At 44.1% G+C, this 13,495-nt stretch overlaps 1 protein-coding gene across 3 annotated transcripts in view; it reads right to left on the reverse strand.

The window, feature by feature from the left end:
- The window catches only part of bbs9 (Bardet-Biedl syndrome 9), a 177,430-nt gene that overhangs the window by 103,596 nt on the left and 60,339 nt on the right, over window positions 1-13,495 (reverse strand). For all 3 annotated transcript variants that reach the window (XR_003463585.1, XM_027286875.1, XM_027286874.1), the window contains 4 exons: window positions 12,921-13,061; window positions 11,561-11,656; window positions 10,281-10,453; window positions 9,994-10,146 (listed from right to left, as the gene is read on the reverse strand). Coding sequence is in view for 2 of the 3 variants with exons in the window: in XM_027286875.1 (XP_027142676.1) it covers window positions 9,994-10,146; window positions 10,281-10,453; window positions 11,561-11,656; window positions 12,921-13,061 (563 nt within the window). In the remaining variant the exon portion in view is untranslated. The remainder of the gene's footprint in view (window positions 1-9,993; window positions 10,147-10,280; window positions 10,454-11,560; window positions 11,657-12,920; window positions 13,062-13,495) is intronic.

Consider the following 13,495-nt stretch of genomic DNA (forward strand, 5'->3'; position numbering starts at 1 on the left):
CCCGTTGTGCATATGGTTTCCATACGTGCAGGCTATGTCACGCGCTCCGCACGCAGTTATATTTACAGCTAATTAAATAATGGAATGACACGCACACACTGGGATCATTGTTGAAATGGCATTTCCTTAACGAACAGGAATTTATTCATCAAAATTCAGATGCATGAGGTAAATTCCCTCCGTCATGTGGGCGCAGTGTGTGTGTGTGTGTGTGTGCACTTGTATGCTAGTGTGTAATCTTATTATTTGGGGTGTATCCTCTACAGACCTGCAGAGTCCTGCAGGATTGAACAGAGAGCTACTAGACTGAGCTGACCTGAGATCAGATATTTAACACAATCAGTCTGATAACAGAAGCATCTAATGATTTGAATTTGACTTTAATGTCCACTCCAGAGGATCCTTTGTGGTCGATGGCTACTTCTTAACCCCTAAACCTCGGCAGCGTCCACTTAATTTTTCAGTTTTTCCTCACATTGGTGGCATCATTCCTCCATCTGTTCTCTGCACTGCAGTCACCACCTCGAGCGCACACAAATGGACGTTTTTAATCACCACTTCACTGCGGTCTTTTGACTCATAACGTCATCGAGTACAAGCGTACGAGTTTACAGTCTGTGGTCGACACGGCCGACAGCATGAAACTCCACACATTGTCTCGTGTGTGCTGCGAAGTTGATTTCATTTACTCGACGGCCAAACAAAAGCTTCCCACGACCAAAGCAGAATGCAAACAGCAACCCTGCTGCGGTTTTGTATGTTACAGTCGAAACTCTTGTGCCAGAAGAACGAGGCGGGGAGTTCTGAAACCGCGACACACGGTCAGAACTGACCTTTGACACCGAGCGGAGCGAGCTGGGTTCCAGGTCTCAGCAGTGATCTGTCCACTGTGATGGTGGAGCCTCAGATTTCTCAGGTCAGTGTCCACTATCAAAGGAGTATAAAGTCAGTCCTGTTGGCACTGAACTATCAGACTGTTTAATTAAAGCTGGAGGAAAGTCTATAATCTCTGCTTCTCTAATCTCCTCCCAGCATGACAGCTTTCCAACATGGATGATTTATTAAATCTCTGCTTGGTGCCCGGCAACAGGACACAATGAGAAATGATGCGGTAAGCATGGTGGGAAACTTTCTCTTAATATATTCACCGGTCAAAACTCAGTTTGAATATTTTTGGCAGGAAAACTGATAACTGGAACACAGCGGGACTGCACTGATGATGTCTCTTCAGGAATTTTTAATCTATCCTAAAAAGGACCAGTGTGTGAGCTTCACGGGACAGAGACTGAATACAACATGGATAACTATGTTTTCATTAGTGTATAATCACCTGAATATAAGACTCGTTATGAGTTTTTTAAACTTAGAATGTGTCTTTTATTTACAGAGAGAGCAGGTCCTCCTCCGCCTTTCACGTCACACATTACGTGGCGTTGTAGCGTTGTAAGTAAAATTATTTTAACTTTTTTTCATATTTTACGACAGTTCTTTTACTCTTTTTAAACACTTCAGGGTTCATTCAGACGCAGGTTTTTCTCTTCATTTGAGTGCGGCTCGTCTGTTTTGGCAGAGAAGTTGTGCTGAAACCAGTTCTTGGAAAAAAACATATCCCGACAATCAGACCAAGACCCTCAGGTTGGGCACAGTCAGCGTGATATGTCACTGAAAATGAGGCTATCCAGGTGGATTCATGGACTAAACTCTGAGACTCTGACTTTGTTTATTTCATGTACCCAGCTTCTGAATCGTTGTCTGACACACTGTCGGACCCCGCAGGACTCACCATAGTGCCAGATCCTGTCTGAATGTTCCCGTACTCTCATGTTACTCCAAAGAACCGCCAGTGTTTAGTCTGATTCACCAAAATCCGACAGATGTAGGCATTAAGACTACCTTTATAGGAATAGCTTAACCAGTTTGCTGTGTAGCTCTGTTTAATTTTTGATTCCTTGTCCTGCTTCTTTATGTCATTGATTTCCTTTCAGTCTCTGATCTTCCTTTAAATAATTAATTCATATTTCATATACATTTTCCCCTTCCCTGCCCTCAGTAACTTTCTCCGTCTTGTTTCCTTCCCCCCTGCTCATCTTCCGTCCGTCCTCTGTGGGTGTGATGGAGAGATCGGATCACTCTTGTCATTTGCGGGACAGACAGCAGACAGATGAAAGCAGATCAATAGGAAATAAAACAGGCAATAAAAGTCGAGATTTGTTCTTTGATTCTTTCAGCTGCGGGATCAGAGGACAGGAAGGAAAGGAAAGGAAAGGAGGGAGGAGGAGATCGTTTACGACTCTCTGCGCCTCCATCTGCCTGATTCAGATCTTTCTTTTCATGTTACTTCTACCTCTGTTGCTTTATCTACATTTCTTCTGTGTCTTAGTATCGTTTACCGTTTTGGCATTTTCCATAATAAATTATTTCTTGTCGAATCTTTGCATTTCCATCGTTCCCACGTCTCATTCTGCATCATATATTACTGTGGAGATTGTGTTTCCTTCCTATCCTTCTCTCTCATATTTTGTTTCTTTGTCTTTGCACTTGTCTTCGTTTCCATTTTTCCATCTCTTAATCTCTTTGTATTTCCATCTGTCTCCTCAGTAACCCTCTCTCCTCCTCATCTTTCCATAAGTATTTAGATTTGGTGTATCCAGAGTTCTTTGTATTTATGTCTGTCCTGTCTTTGTTGCACTTTTCATCTGTCTATCTCTTATATCTTTCTATGCATTTCACCCTCTGACCCCCTCCTTGACAGTCTCCTACCCCTCCCACCCCCTGACCACATCCATATGTTAATAATAAAGTCTCCTCCAGCTCCACCACATCTATGAGGAAATCCTCTGGCAGGTCATCTATGTCTGTCTGATAAAAAACAGCACAGATGCTTCGTCCTCGCTCTTCTCTTTCTCCCCTCTGTGATTGTTTTTACACGACTTTCATACTACAGCTCATGTCGGGGTCCAAAAATCTGGCCCGACCAGACTGGAACCCGATGTGGATTGTGTGTTATCCCGCCTGAAACCGCTGCGGCATTTAATGAGCCCGAACCTGATTAAAATCTGGGGAAGATAAATAAAATGAAACTTGACCTGATCAAGCCTGAGGGACTCGAGAGGAATTAGAGCCAGACTCGGCACGAACCCGTCTAGTGGTCAGGGCGGGGCTGATTCGGGTTTTGGGCTGAAAACCAAAGCTCTATCACAGAAACAATTATCTGATCCTACTGATGTTACGAGGTTTTACCAAAGCTAAATGTGAAACTTTTGCTACCTGGAATTGAGAGGAGGACCGAGTTCAATCCAAAATTATGAATGAATGAATTAAGGCTTTCAACACCAGCTGATCTCTTGTTTGTTCATGAAAAAATCAAGTTTTGAAACAGAGAAAAAGACTAAAACACTTTCTATCAGTTCGTAGATTGTTCTACTAACTCGGTAAATGAATCACCTAAGAAACCCAAAAGAAGTTTTGGGCCTTTAATGTTTTTCACAAGTTACATGGTAAGCAAAGTTTCTCCTTCACGCTAGGAAGCAGAGGGTAAAAGCCAAATTCAACTGGGCGCGTATGCGATGTGTTCCGTGTGCGTCGCGGCTAACAGAGTTAATCATGCCGTTCTAGTCGATGTTTCAAACCCTGCAGTCTGCTTCAGAAGCGCGTCTCTGCTCGGCTCTGTTGAGAAGACGCAGCTGTTCGATTTTTGACGGACGCCGCGAGCAGACTGCGTCAATCTGCACAGAGCAGCTTGAGTTGGCCAGAAGTCAGACACAGAACTGATGGCATAGAGATTTTCAAAATAAAACACCCCGTGCAAACTTCTAATCAACAGTTAGAAGAACATAAACTGACCAAATCTGAGCAAGTCAACGAAGTCTGATGGCCGAAACGCTTCTGAAATGCTTCTGGTGGAGCTTGAAGTCACGTGGAGAACGGACGTGATGGAGACGTGCTCGGTGGGGTTTGGCCATGAGGTGAGGGGGTTGCTAGACGTCACTAAATTTTACACACCTGGCGGCCCAATGAAGTTCTGTAGGTCTGTATGTGTGTGTTTGTACGCAGGTAGAGCTGGCTTTGTTGTGGCTCTTCATCAAAGGATAAAAAGACAATATCCCTCATGTAGGACACACACATACACACATATATATATACACATACACACACACACACACACACACACACACCATAGAGTGTCAGTCAGCTAAATGAAAGACAGCCATTCATTGATAAGACAGACAGTCACATAAACAGACTGTCTGAGGGAAAACAAACCAGACCACCGTCACCCCTGTGTGCTCCATTCAGCCTCGAGTGGAGTTTCAGTGTGTGTGTGTGTGTGAGAGAGGGAGAGAGAGAGAGGGAGAGTACTGATGGGTGTAAATGTGTGTGTTCCTGAGGTGAAACATCTCCTGGGGGAAGTCAGAAAATGATTGAGAGAGAGAAAGAGAGAGAGCGGGGAGAGGAAGTTACTCGGCTCCTGTCGGTCCTTTAATCTGATACACAAACACACAAGGCACCTAAGAGCCTGCCATTCACACCAGACACACACACACACACACACACACACGCTCTCGCTTCATGAACACACACTCGTTAATGTGCAAATACACAGACAGTAAACTGATACACGAGTACATGAACTGACAGACGCAGGGCTGCACACGTACATTTAGAGATATGCACACATCTGACGACCTTTATGCTTCAATATGTCCTAAAAAAAAACGACGGTACAAGAACTTTACCCCAAGAATCAGAAGAATCAGTAAATATATCAAAATTATTATTTAAATGAGGAAATACTTGAACAAAGAAGAAGTAATCAGGTGCTCTCTGTCAGCTCTGATGTACGCTGTGTCATAATCACAGCAGGAGAAATGACATGTATTGATGGAAACGTGCTGCTTTTTGTTTATTGCTGCTGCAAACGTCGGTCTTCTCTCTATATCTGTGTCTCTTTGTTTCTCTTAGCCGATTCTGGATCGAGTCCAGTTCACCTCTGGTCTCCTCTGACCGTCTCTGGATCAGGTCTCTGCTAAAAAACATCAGGTTCGAGCAGGTTTTCCATTAGTCTGTTTTAGATTTGGTACAACCCGTAAAAACACATCCAGGAACCGGACGGGGCAGGAGAAACATGCGGATATGATTTCCTAAAATGCACTCGCACAAACAGACACATGCGCATGCTATAACAAGTGTGTAACACAAAATCTACTGAAATATGATTACACACATTAATACACACACACACACACACACACACAGTCGTGAATGTGAAATGACCAAATGAAACACGAGTACACATGCTCGAAAAGCACACACTCGTAGATGCACACACATAGACACAGGGAGTGAGAGGCCCGGCTGTTAATGGCGGTGGTCCTGTGCTCCACAGTGGGATCTGTGTTTAGCCATGTTTAGAGCTCCATTTGGGGCCAGATAAATCAAGCTGCTGTCTACCAGAAGCCTCCATTAGGGGCCCTGCGAGGCCCCTGGACGGCCTGTCAGTCACCCCGTCAGTCAGCGAGCCGCCCTCTTCCAGCGTTTGAACTCGTAATTACAGGGAGGCTCAGCTTGGTTTGGACCGGCCCGGCTCCCAAGCAGCGCACCCCCGCCACCGCCACCACCACCACCTCCCAGACGTCAGCGCTCACTAGCCCAGCGCTAATGCTAATACTAACAAACGACGGACGTTTCACCTCCAGAGGAAACGGCGGCGGGGAAAATATTTATGGAAAGCCTCCCTCGATATGTTCTGCCCCCTTCGGCCTCCCTTCATCCATTTCCAAAAACTCCTTGTAGGGCTTTTAGTTTTTATTTCTTTGAGTGACAGTCCTGGGTTTCCCCCTCTTGGATATGAGAGGGCAGCGAGTTAGTTGGTAACGCCGGGCTCACCTCTGACTGCCACAGATTAATCAAACACCAGTTAGAGGGGAGAGTGTGAAACACAGGGGCTGCGATGACTGATGGCTTTTTAAGGAGCGACGGGGTGGAGGTGGAGGGAGGTGGAGGAGAAACACACCTCCGTCCGACCAGGACAGAAGACAGAGATGCTCACAGAGGAGAGCTGGAACTTAGCAGCAGTGACTAAACAAACTGCTCCATAGCTGCTTTGTCTTCTCCAGCAGCCACTTCGACCCGTAACAAACAATCATTCATGGGTCTCGGTCTGTTCTGAAACTCATCAATCATACTCGGCCGGTCGAACGGTTCAAACATCATGTATTTTGGAATCCGGCCACCGTGGTCGGCAGATGAAAAAGTTTCCTGCGCTTACACGTGTACACACACACACACACACACACACACACACACATGAAGTCAGACGTGGCCCGCTAGCTCTCAGGAATTCATGAATAAAATATAGGCCCATAAAGGCAGCATGAACAATGGAAATATTATCCTGCGCTGCATAAATGTACAGCAGACCACAGAGTATTCTCACAGGGAGCTCCGTTCCTCTTATCTCTGACGGCTCGTCGGTGATGGCCGGCCGCTGCATGTGGAGACACACACACACACACACACACACACACACACACACACACACACACACACCGCTAACGAGGGGGAAATCCCCCCCTCCACCACCTCCACCACCACCCATCACCCAAGATTGATGCAGAAAATTTACCCAGCAGACATTCCTCCGAGCCGAAATGAAAGAGGTGCCTGGTTCACCAGCATTCCTGATTGGCCACACATTCCTTCGCCATTCTAACAACAGTGTGATTGCTGGCGTGGAGCCGCGGCCTTCATGAGGTAAACACCCGCAAAAAAAATCCGACTTTCTAAATAATCCTCGGAGGTTTCACCTCGTGACCAGAACCAGGAACTCATTTATTAAAACGTCTGATATTAAAATCGGAAAATTGTTGTGGGAGACTTGAAGAAGCAACGTCATAGGTTGTTTTTTTAAAAAGTGTTTTCTGCATTTTTCAAGGTCAAAATAAGTTAAAAACAAGAATAAAGAACAAAAACTGAACCAGAACTGAACAAAAATTTAAAAAGAAAAGGAAATTTAATGAGAATAAATAAAAAAAGGTTGGAAAGAAAGAGTTAGGGAAAGCCAAAAATTATGAATAAAAGCAATAAAAATCAAAAGGAAGAAAGAAAAAAAAAGGCACAGTGAATAAAATTAAAAGCATATTTGATTTTAGGATCTTCCATCTCCCCTGTCAACCCTCTAATAAAAATGTGTGTGATCATGAAATCCGTCCTGTAACAGGACGGCAAACTGCTGAGCTGGCCCTGGCCTCAGCAGCACGACTCCTAATACTGACATGAATTATTAATTTGACGCATTCATCACTCTTCCGACCAGCCGTCGATAGCCTCCATTATGGCGGGTGTGTATACATTACAGAGTGTATAGTGTGTCAGAAACTTCCCGCATACGAGCCGCTGGATGGCGGGAAGAGGGGAAGACGGGGAGAGAGCGAGAGCGAGAGAGAGAGCGGGTGATGGACAGGAGTGACAGCAGAAAGCATTAGCTTTGAGGAGGCCGAGTCGTGATATCAGAGCTAGAGGTATCAGACAGAGCCAAAGAGCTGGAGTAAGACAATGACAGGTAATTCAATCTGCACGTCGGGAGTCAAGAAACGAAAAGTTTGACGAGGTTACACAAGTTTCACAGTCATGAATACAAATGATATTACAGTGATTTATGCAGCGCCTGACACGACTCAGGGTGTCAGTAGTAAAATGATTAGGGCTGTTCCGGTCCTCTCGTTTTAACGTAACCTTGCGAGGCACCTGGATCTGCGAGATCATGAAATGGAACCACAGTGACGATGATGCGCATGAGCCTGAGAGACGTTAATGTAGATCAGAAATGTCAGAACTGGACAGCATTTCTTCATCTAAGAAGATCTTCGTCTGGCTGCGTTTGTTGACAGACAGATGGCTCATCCCAGCGGTCCACAACCAGCGGGCCACGGACTAGTACTGATACGTTTCCCTGAAAATGAAGCCCAGGAGCAAGTAAAATGTCTTTAGAGAACTTTTTTTGAGTAATCTGGACATAAGAAACACAGTTTGGGTGTCATACCCCGAGATGGGAAGGCTAATTCAGCGTCATGGTGAGTCGTATCATTTTATTTCATCATATTTGTCCCTGACATTTTGAACGACGGACCATAAATATATTGTCTTACATGAAACCGGTCTATGGTGCAAAAGCAGCTGATTGGCTCATCTAATCAGCTACCAAACAGTTACCAAAGACGACTTCCTCCATGGTTCTGGGTAACAAACCATCTCAGCTGGTTTCAGCTTATTAAAGTTAACAAACAGACACAGACAGAAAACAAACCAAAAGACCAAAAGACTTGAGGGTTATCAGTCATTGTCTATAATTCATTCATCTCCTGCACGTCACTCTCAAGCGACTGACCTAAAACTTTTGGATACAGGTGATGATCAGTTTGTCCAATGATGTTTGTACCAATGATTAATCGTCATGTGGTTTGATTGACTGGCAGGTGTTCATTATATTCTTATAAGGGACAGTGTATTAAACTGTGTGTTGAACCTGGACTCATTTAAACATCAGTAGCTCCTTGTTTTGTTCCGTTTGGTTCTTATAGTGTCTTATGTATAGTGTCAGATGTGTCACTAACTGCTACCAAAGTCAAGCTGTGGTCACATGGGGGGTACGTGCTATTTTGAGTAAACAGCTGAGCAGGGGCAGTGATGTTGTAGCTTACCATTGTCTCTCTGCCTCTTTAGAGGTCAGGTGAGACAGGTGCTGAGTGGTGGGTGGAAATTGGCCCCATTTAATAATAGATTCACAAAAAAAAGGGATCTCAATACATGCTACTACCACGACAGTGAAATCAAATTACTAGTTGATTTATTTTATCACTGCTGATGAAGCATGTGTGCAATAAACGCCGCTGATTAAACAGTTAAGGCGGCAGACTTTAAACAAAGAGAGGACATTAACATTCATAAAGGCGGACAAGTTAAGAACTCCCTGATAACTTGTCGCGGCGACGACCAAGCCAACCCGAGGTGAACGATGTTTATTTGAGTTAGAACGGCATTAAGAACTTCAACAAGCTCATTAATTTCCTCTCATTAAGTTCCAACAATGTTTCTGGACTCTGAGAGTGAATGTGTATTAAATTAATGTATTGTTAGAGAGGACCGAGAGTGGCTCTGATCACGGAGAGCCAAGCGGTGACGTACTGACAGCTTCAACGGCTAATGAAGAGATGATGTCACGGCGCCCTCGCCACGCTAACGAGAAGCTAATGGACGGCGGAGCTGACGACTGCCAAGGCGGCCTCTAGAGTAAACAGCGGGGGCAAGGAACCATCACTTTGTTTCACACACACACACACACACACACACACACACACACACTGCAGAGACACTGAACGTGGTTCCACTCTGCCGTACGTCAAACTTTAACAAAGGCCGGGACAAAAGCTTAACGGCTGCTGTTTTAAAATCAGCTCTGCAGCACACACACACACACACACACACACACACACACACACACATATGTGTAACACACTCTATGTAACAGAGAGCGAGAGGGTCCGCACATGGGCGTGCAGGTACAAGAGTATCTGTGACAGATTGCATCTGTTTGAACTGATGTGACCTTTTGTGTGTGCATATATATGTATATGTGTGTGTGTGCATGTGTGTGAGTGTGTGTCCATCTGGGTGTAAGCTCACAGCTAATCACCTAAGGAGAGGAAGTCCATAAATCAGCGAAACACAACTCTCACACTGTAAATCTACACGAACACGTCACCGCTGTGTGTGTGCATGTTATGTGTGTGTGAGAGCGTCTTACTCTCGACGGTGAAAACTTTACCTCCGACAGTCAGACAACGAGAAAACACACATTTTTTGCAGGTTGCAGTAGCGATCGACAAAGTCTGATTGTTTCTTCACCCCCAGCGACGTCACCCGCCACAGTCTGTCAGCAGCAGAATCAGCAGAGTGTGTTATGTGTGTGTGTGTGTGTGTGTGTGCATGTCTGACCTGGCTGTAAGTGGCGTCCAGCAGCGTGTCCAGGTTCTGCAGGGGTGCCGGTGTTTTGTCTTTGAATCGAGTCAGCAGGCGCCGCTGGATGGCTCTGAACTGGACGGCCCGCTCTGAAAGCAGATCCTGGTACTGCTGAGCACTGACGCGCAGCTAACACACACCAACACACACACACACCAACAGGAGACATTTACTTTAATTCACTTACTTTCTGAACTGAGGCATCAAGTTGACTCTTTGCAGTCAAGTTAATTTATCGCGTGTGTGTGTGTGTGTGTGTGTACCTGGAAGTGGTGGTCTACGGACAGGAAGTACTCCTGCAGCGGCAGCGGTCCGCTGAAGCTTTTCTTGAAGTCTTTGACGCCCAGTTTGGTGAAATGTCGGTCGAATCTCTGGACCAACTCCTTCACCACCAACCACATGTCCTCAAAACTGTCGCTCTGAATACGGTAACGCTCTGACAGACAATCAGACAAACAGACAGACAGACTTACACAGGGGCTGGGTTTAAAAAAGATATGTAAAGACATAAGTCAAAGAAACAATCAGTATTAAAAAGGCGGTAAGGTATGACAGTTGCAAAAGATATCTGTGGCTCCAGGAGAGAAAATGAAAAGGTTCATAAGAGATGGAAGAAGTGTCAACTGCTTTAAGGTATCAAGGTTTAAAGTTCAAGGTTTTCACCCTTAATGAAACGTATCAAGAGATTTTGAACAGGTGTCAACAGGTGTAATTTGGCTAGATCCAAAGATCCAAGAAGAAAAGGCAAACAGTTTCATGAGGTTTAAAATAGTGATAAGAGAAATAGGAGGTGTCCAAAAGAGCTACAGAAAGGTGTCCAGGAGTATTAAAGGGCATCATCAGTTATTAAAAGGTATCAAGGGATATCAAATGTAGTTGCACTGTCTGAACTATCAAAATGTGTTCAATGATATCTGCAAATAAAAGCAGAATCTAAAGGCAAGGACAAGGAGAACTTGGTTTCAGAAAGATTGATTTCGTTGACCAGTTACGTTTGAGCAGGCTTTGGTTGCGTGCTGGCAACAGATTGACGAACTGCAATCTCAAAACCCGTCGGCTATCGCCTGATTTCACTTTTTCTCATCTCCAACTCCATTCTTGCGTCTCAAGTTGCTCATTGGACTGTAAACAATGACTGGCGCATGGAAGAGGAAGTCCTCTGCTGGCTACGCTGGAAGAACATTGGCCGTTGCTCCCAGAGGCTAAACCGTCGTCAGACGACAGCCAATGATTACAGAGATTGGATGAAGTTGTTTATTAATAACGGCGCTGCAAAAGGTTCAGGAGGTATAAAAAGAGAGATCAAAAGCTGTCCAGAAATCAAAACGGACAAAACCTTTAGAACGTAATTGAGAGGGATCAAAAGACATCAAGAGATACAGATACCATTTGCAAATGACATCTGGTTAGATATTTAAAGCCCTGAACACCAGTGTCGAATTAGCGACAGACAGTTCCCATGTTTACGTCTAAACCGGTTTTCACTGAGGTAAACCAGTGTCTTATGAAAATCCTGTTCATCATTTAGTGCTGTTCGACTCACGGGAGGTCTTGGAGGCCAGCACGGTAACCTTGGCTCCTGACAGGAACTGGAAAGCCAAACTATTCCCGTCCTTATCTTCTGACTTTGCTGAAAACTCTGCAGAGAGAGAGACAGACGGAGACAGAAAGACAGACAGCGGCGTGATGAGACAGATAGGACGGCCTATCATGATGCAAGACGCCAACAAAAGGTGAACAAGATACCGTCACACTGCTCACAAAGACGCACAATAACAGCAGGCATGAGCTTACACAAAAAGAACACACTCAGTGTGCGAGTGTGTGTTTAGACGTCAGAGCTGCTGATTGTAGCAGATTGTTAGATAACTGAGAAACAGAGCAGAGATTCCCAGGACTGAAACACACACACACACACACTAACACTAACACAGAATCACAAATAAACATTCATAAACACACTCGTATAAATACACAACCACACTCACAGATACATAACAGTCGAGTGCTCGTATAAATGTATACACATGCACCGCTACACGTCTCGCTCGTTCTGTTCATGCTCGCGGTGGCCAGCAGCTGGCGATCGGGCTGAAGACGCTGCTGTATCTTTAATAATGTTTGTGTATGCTGTGACCTGCAGTTTCACTCACATTGCATGGGTTCAATTACTGATGTGGAAACTTTTGAACTTTAAAGGTCCAGTGTGTAAGATTTTGTGCCATCTAGTGGTGAGGTTGCAGATCACAACCAACTATATATGTTTCCCATTAATTACCTAGATTGCGGCGGCTTTGCTAAACTTTGCTCTCGATTTATCTCCCCTAGAGGGTCTGAGGTCAACCCACCACAGGCTTGCATAATCCTGTGTGAAACACTGGATTCAGAATTTTGTTAGTCTGCTCTGGGCCCATTCCCTCTGAAGATAAAAAGATTCATTCTTAGGTAATAAAACACAATTATTCTTATTTTCCTGTGAGTTTACACTAATGAAAAACATACTTAGATTCCTTTTCTTTCAATAGATCCTCCTAACTCTTACACGTATGTCCTTTAAAGGTTTGTTAAATAAAAGAACTGCTTGTCCTGTGACATTTATGGATGGAATGGTGTGAAATTAATATATGTTGTTATTTTACAGTGCTGTCTCATCTTGCACTACCTGCAGGTTCACCTTCTGCGCTGGCAGCAGTAACTTGGATCAGAGGTGTGCGTTCGCACATCGGTTTACAAAAACACTGCCAACATCGCACAGCTGTCTCCACTCTCTTAAATAAAACAACGTGTTGTGAATTTACAGAAAACGTGATATTCAAATTCAGAGCCGTGATTGTTTGGGAAACTGAGAAAACCATCAGCACGTGTAAGTGTTTGTACAATGTGTGTGTGTGTGTGTGTTTCACCTGGGAAGATGGAGTTGAGGTCGACTGGTGCTTGGTTGGTGTCCACGGTGATCTTAAACTTGGTGGTTTTGGCTGGCGAGGAAGGAACGCATACCAGCGCCAGAGGAAGACAGAACCTGGACTGAAGAACCCTGGGAACCCCTGAGAAAAAGAAAATACACCAAGTTTAAAACCTATTTTTATAACCATGTTTCTTTTTTAAGTTGCATTTTCTTCTCCTCAATTTAGTCCGTTTCCATTTTGGAGCGAAGCCACTGAGCTGCCGGCACTTGTGGCCACTTCATTAGGTACACTTGTACAATCTGTGTGAGCCAATACATACATGACATACAAAGACATAGACACTGTCAGAGAGGTATTAATTTAACTATGTGTTTATTATTGAGATTGTAGTTCGCAAGTGTATTTCTTTTATATATATATCTATATATTATTATTATATATATATATATATAGATATATATATATATATATATATTATATATATAATATATATATATATATATTATGGTAAATAGATTCTAGTACTGTTGATTTCACGTTTAAGGTTGCCGTTTTATTCCATATTTTATAAT

Source organism: Larimichthys crocea, chromosome XIII, assembly GCF_000972845.2.
Source record: "Larimichthys crocea isolate SSNF chromosome XIII, L_crocea_2.0, whole genome shotgun sequence".
Classification (NCBI taxonomy): domain Eukaryota; kingdom Metazoa; phylum Chordata; class Actinopteri; family Sciaenidae; genus Larimichthys; species Larimichthys crocea.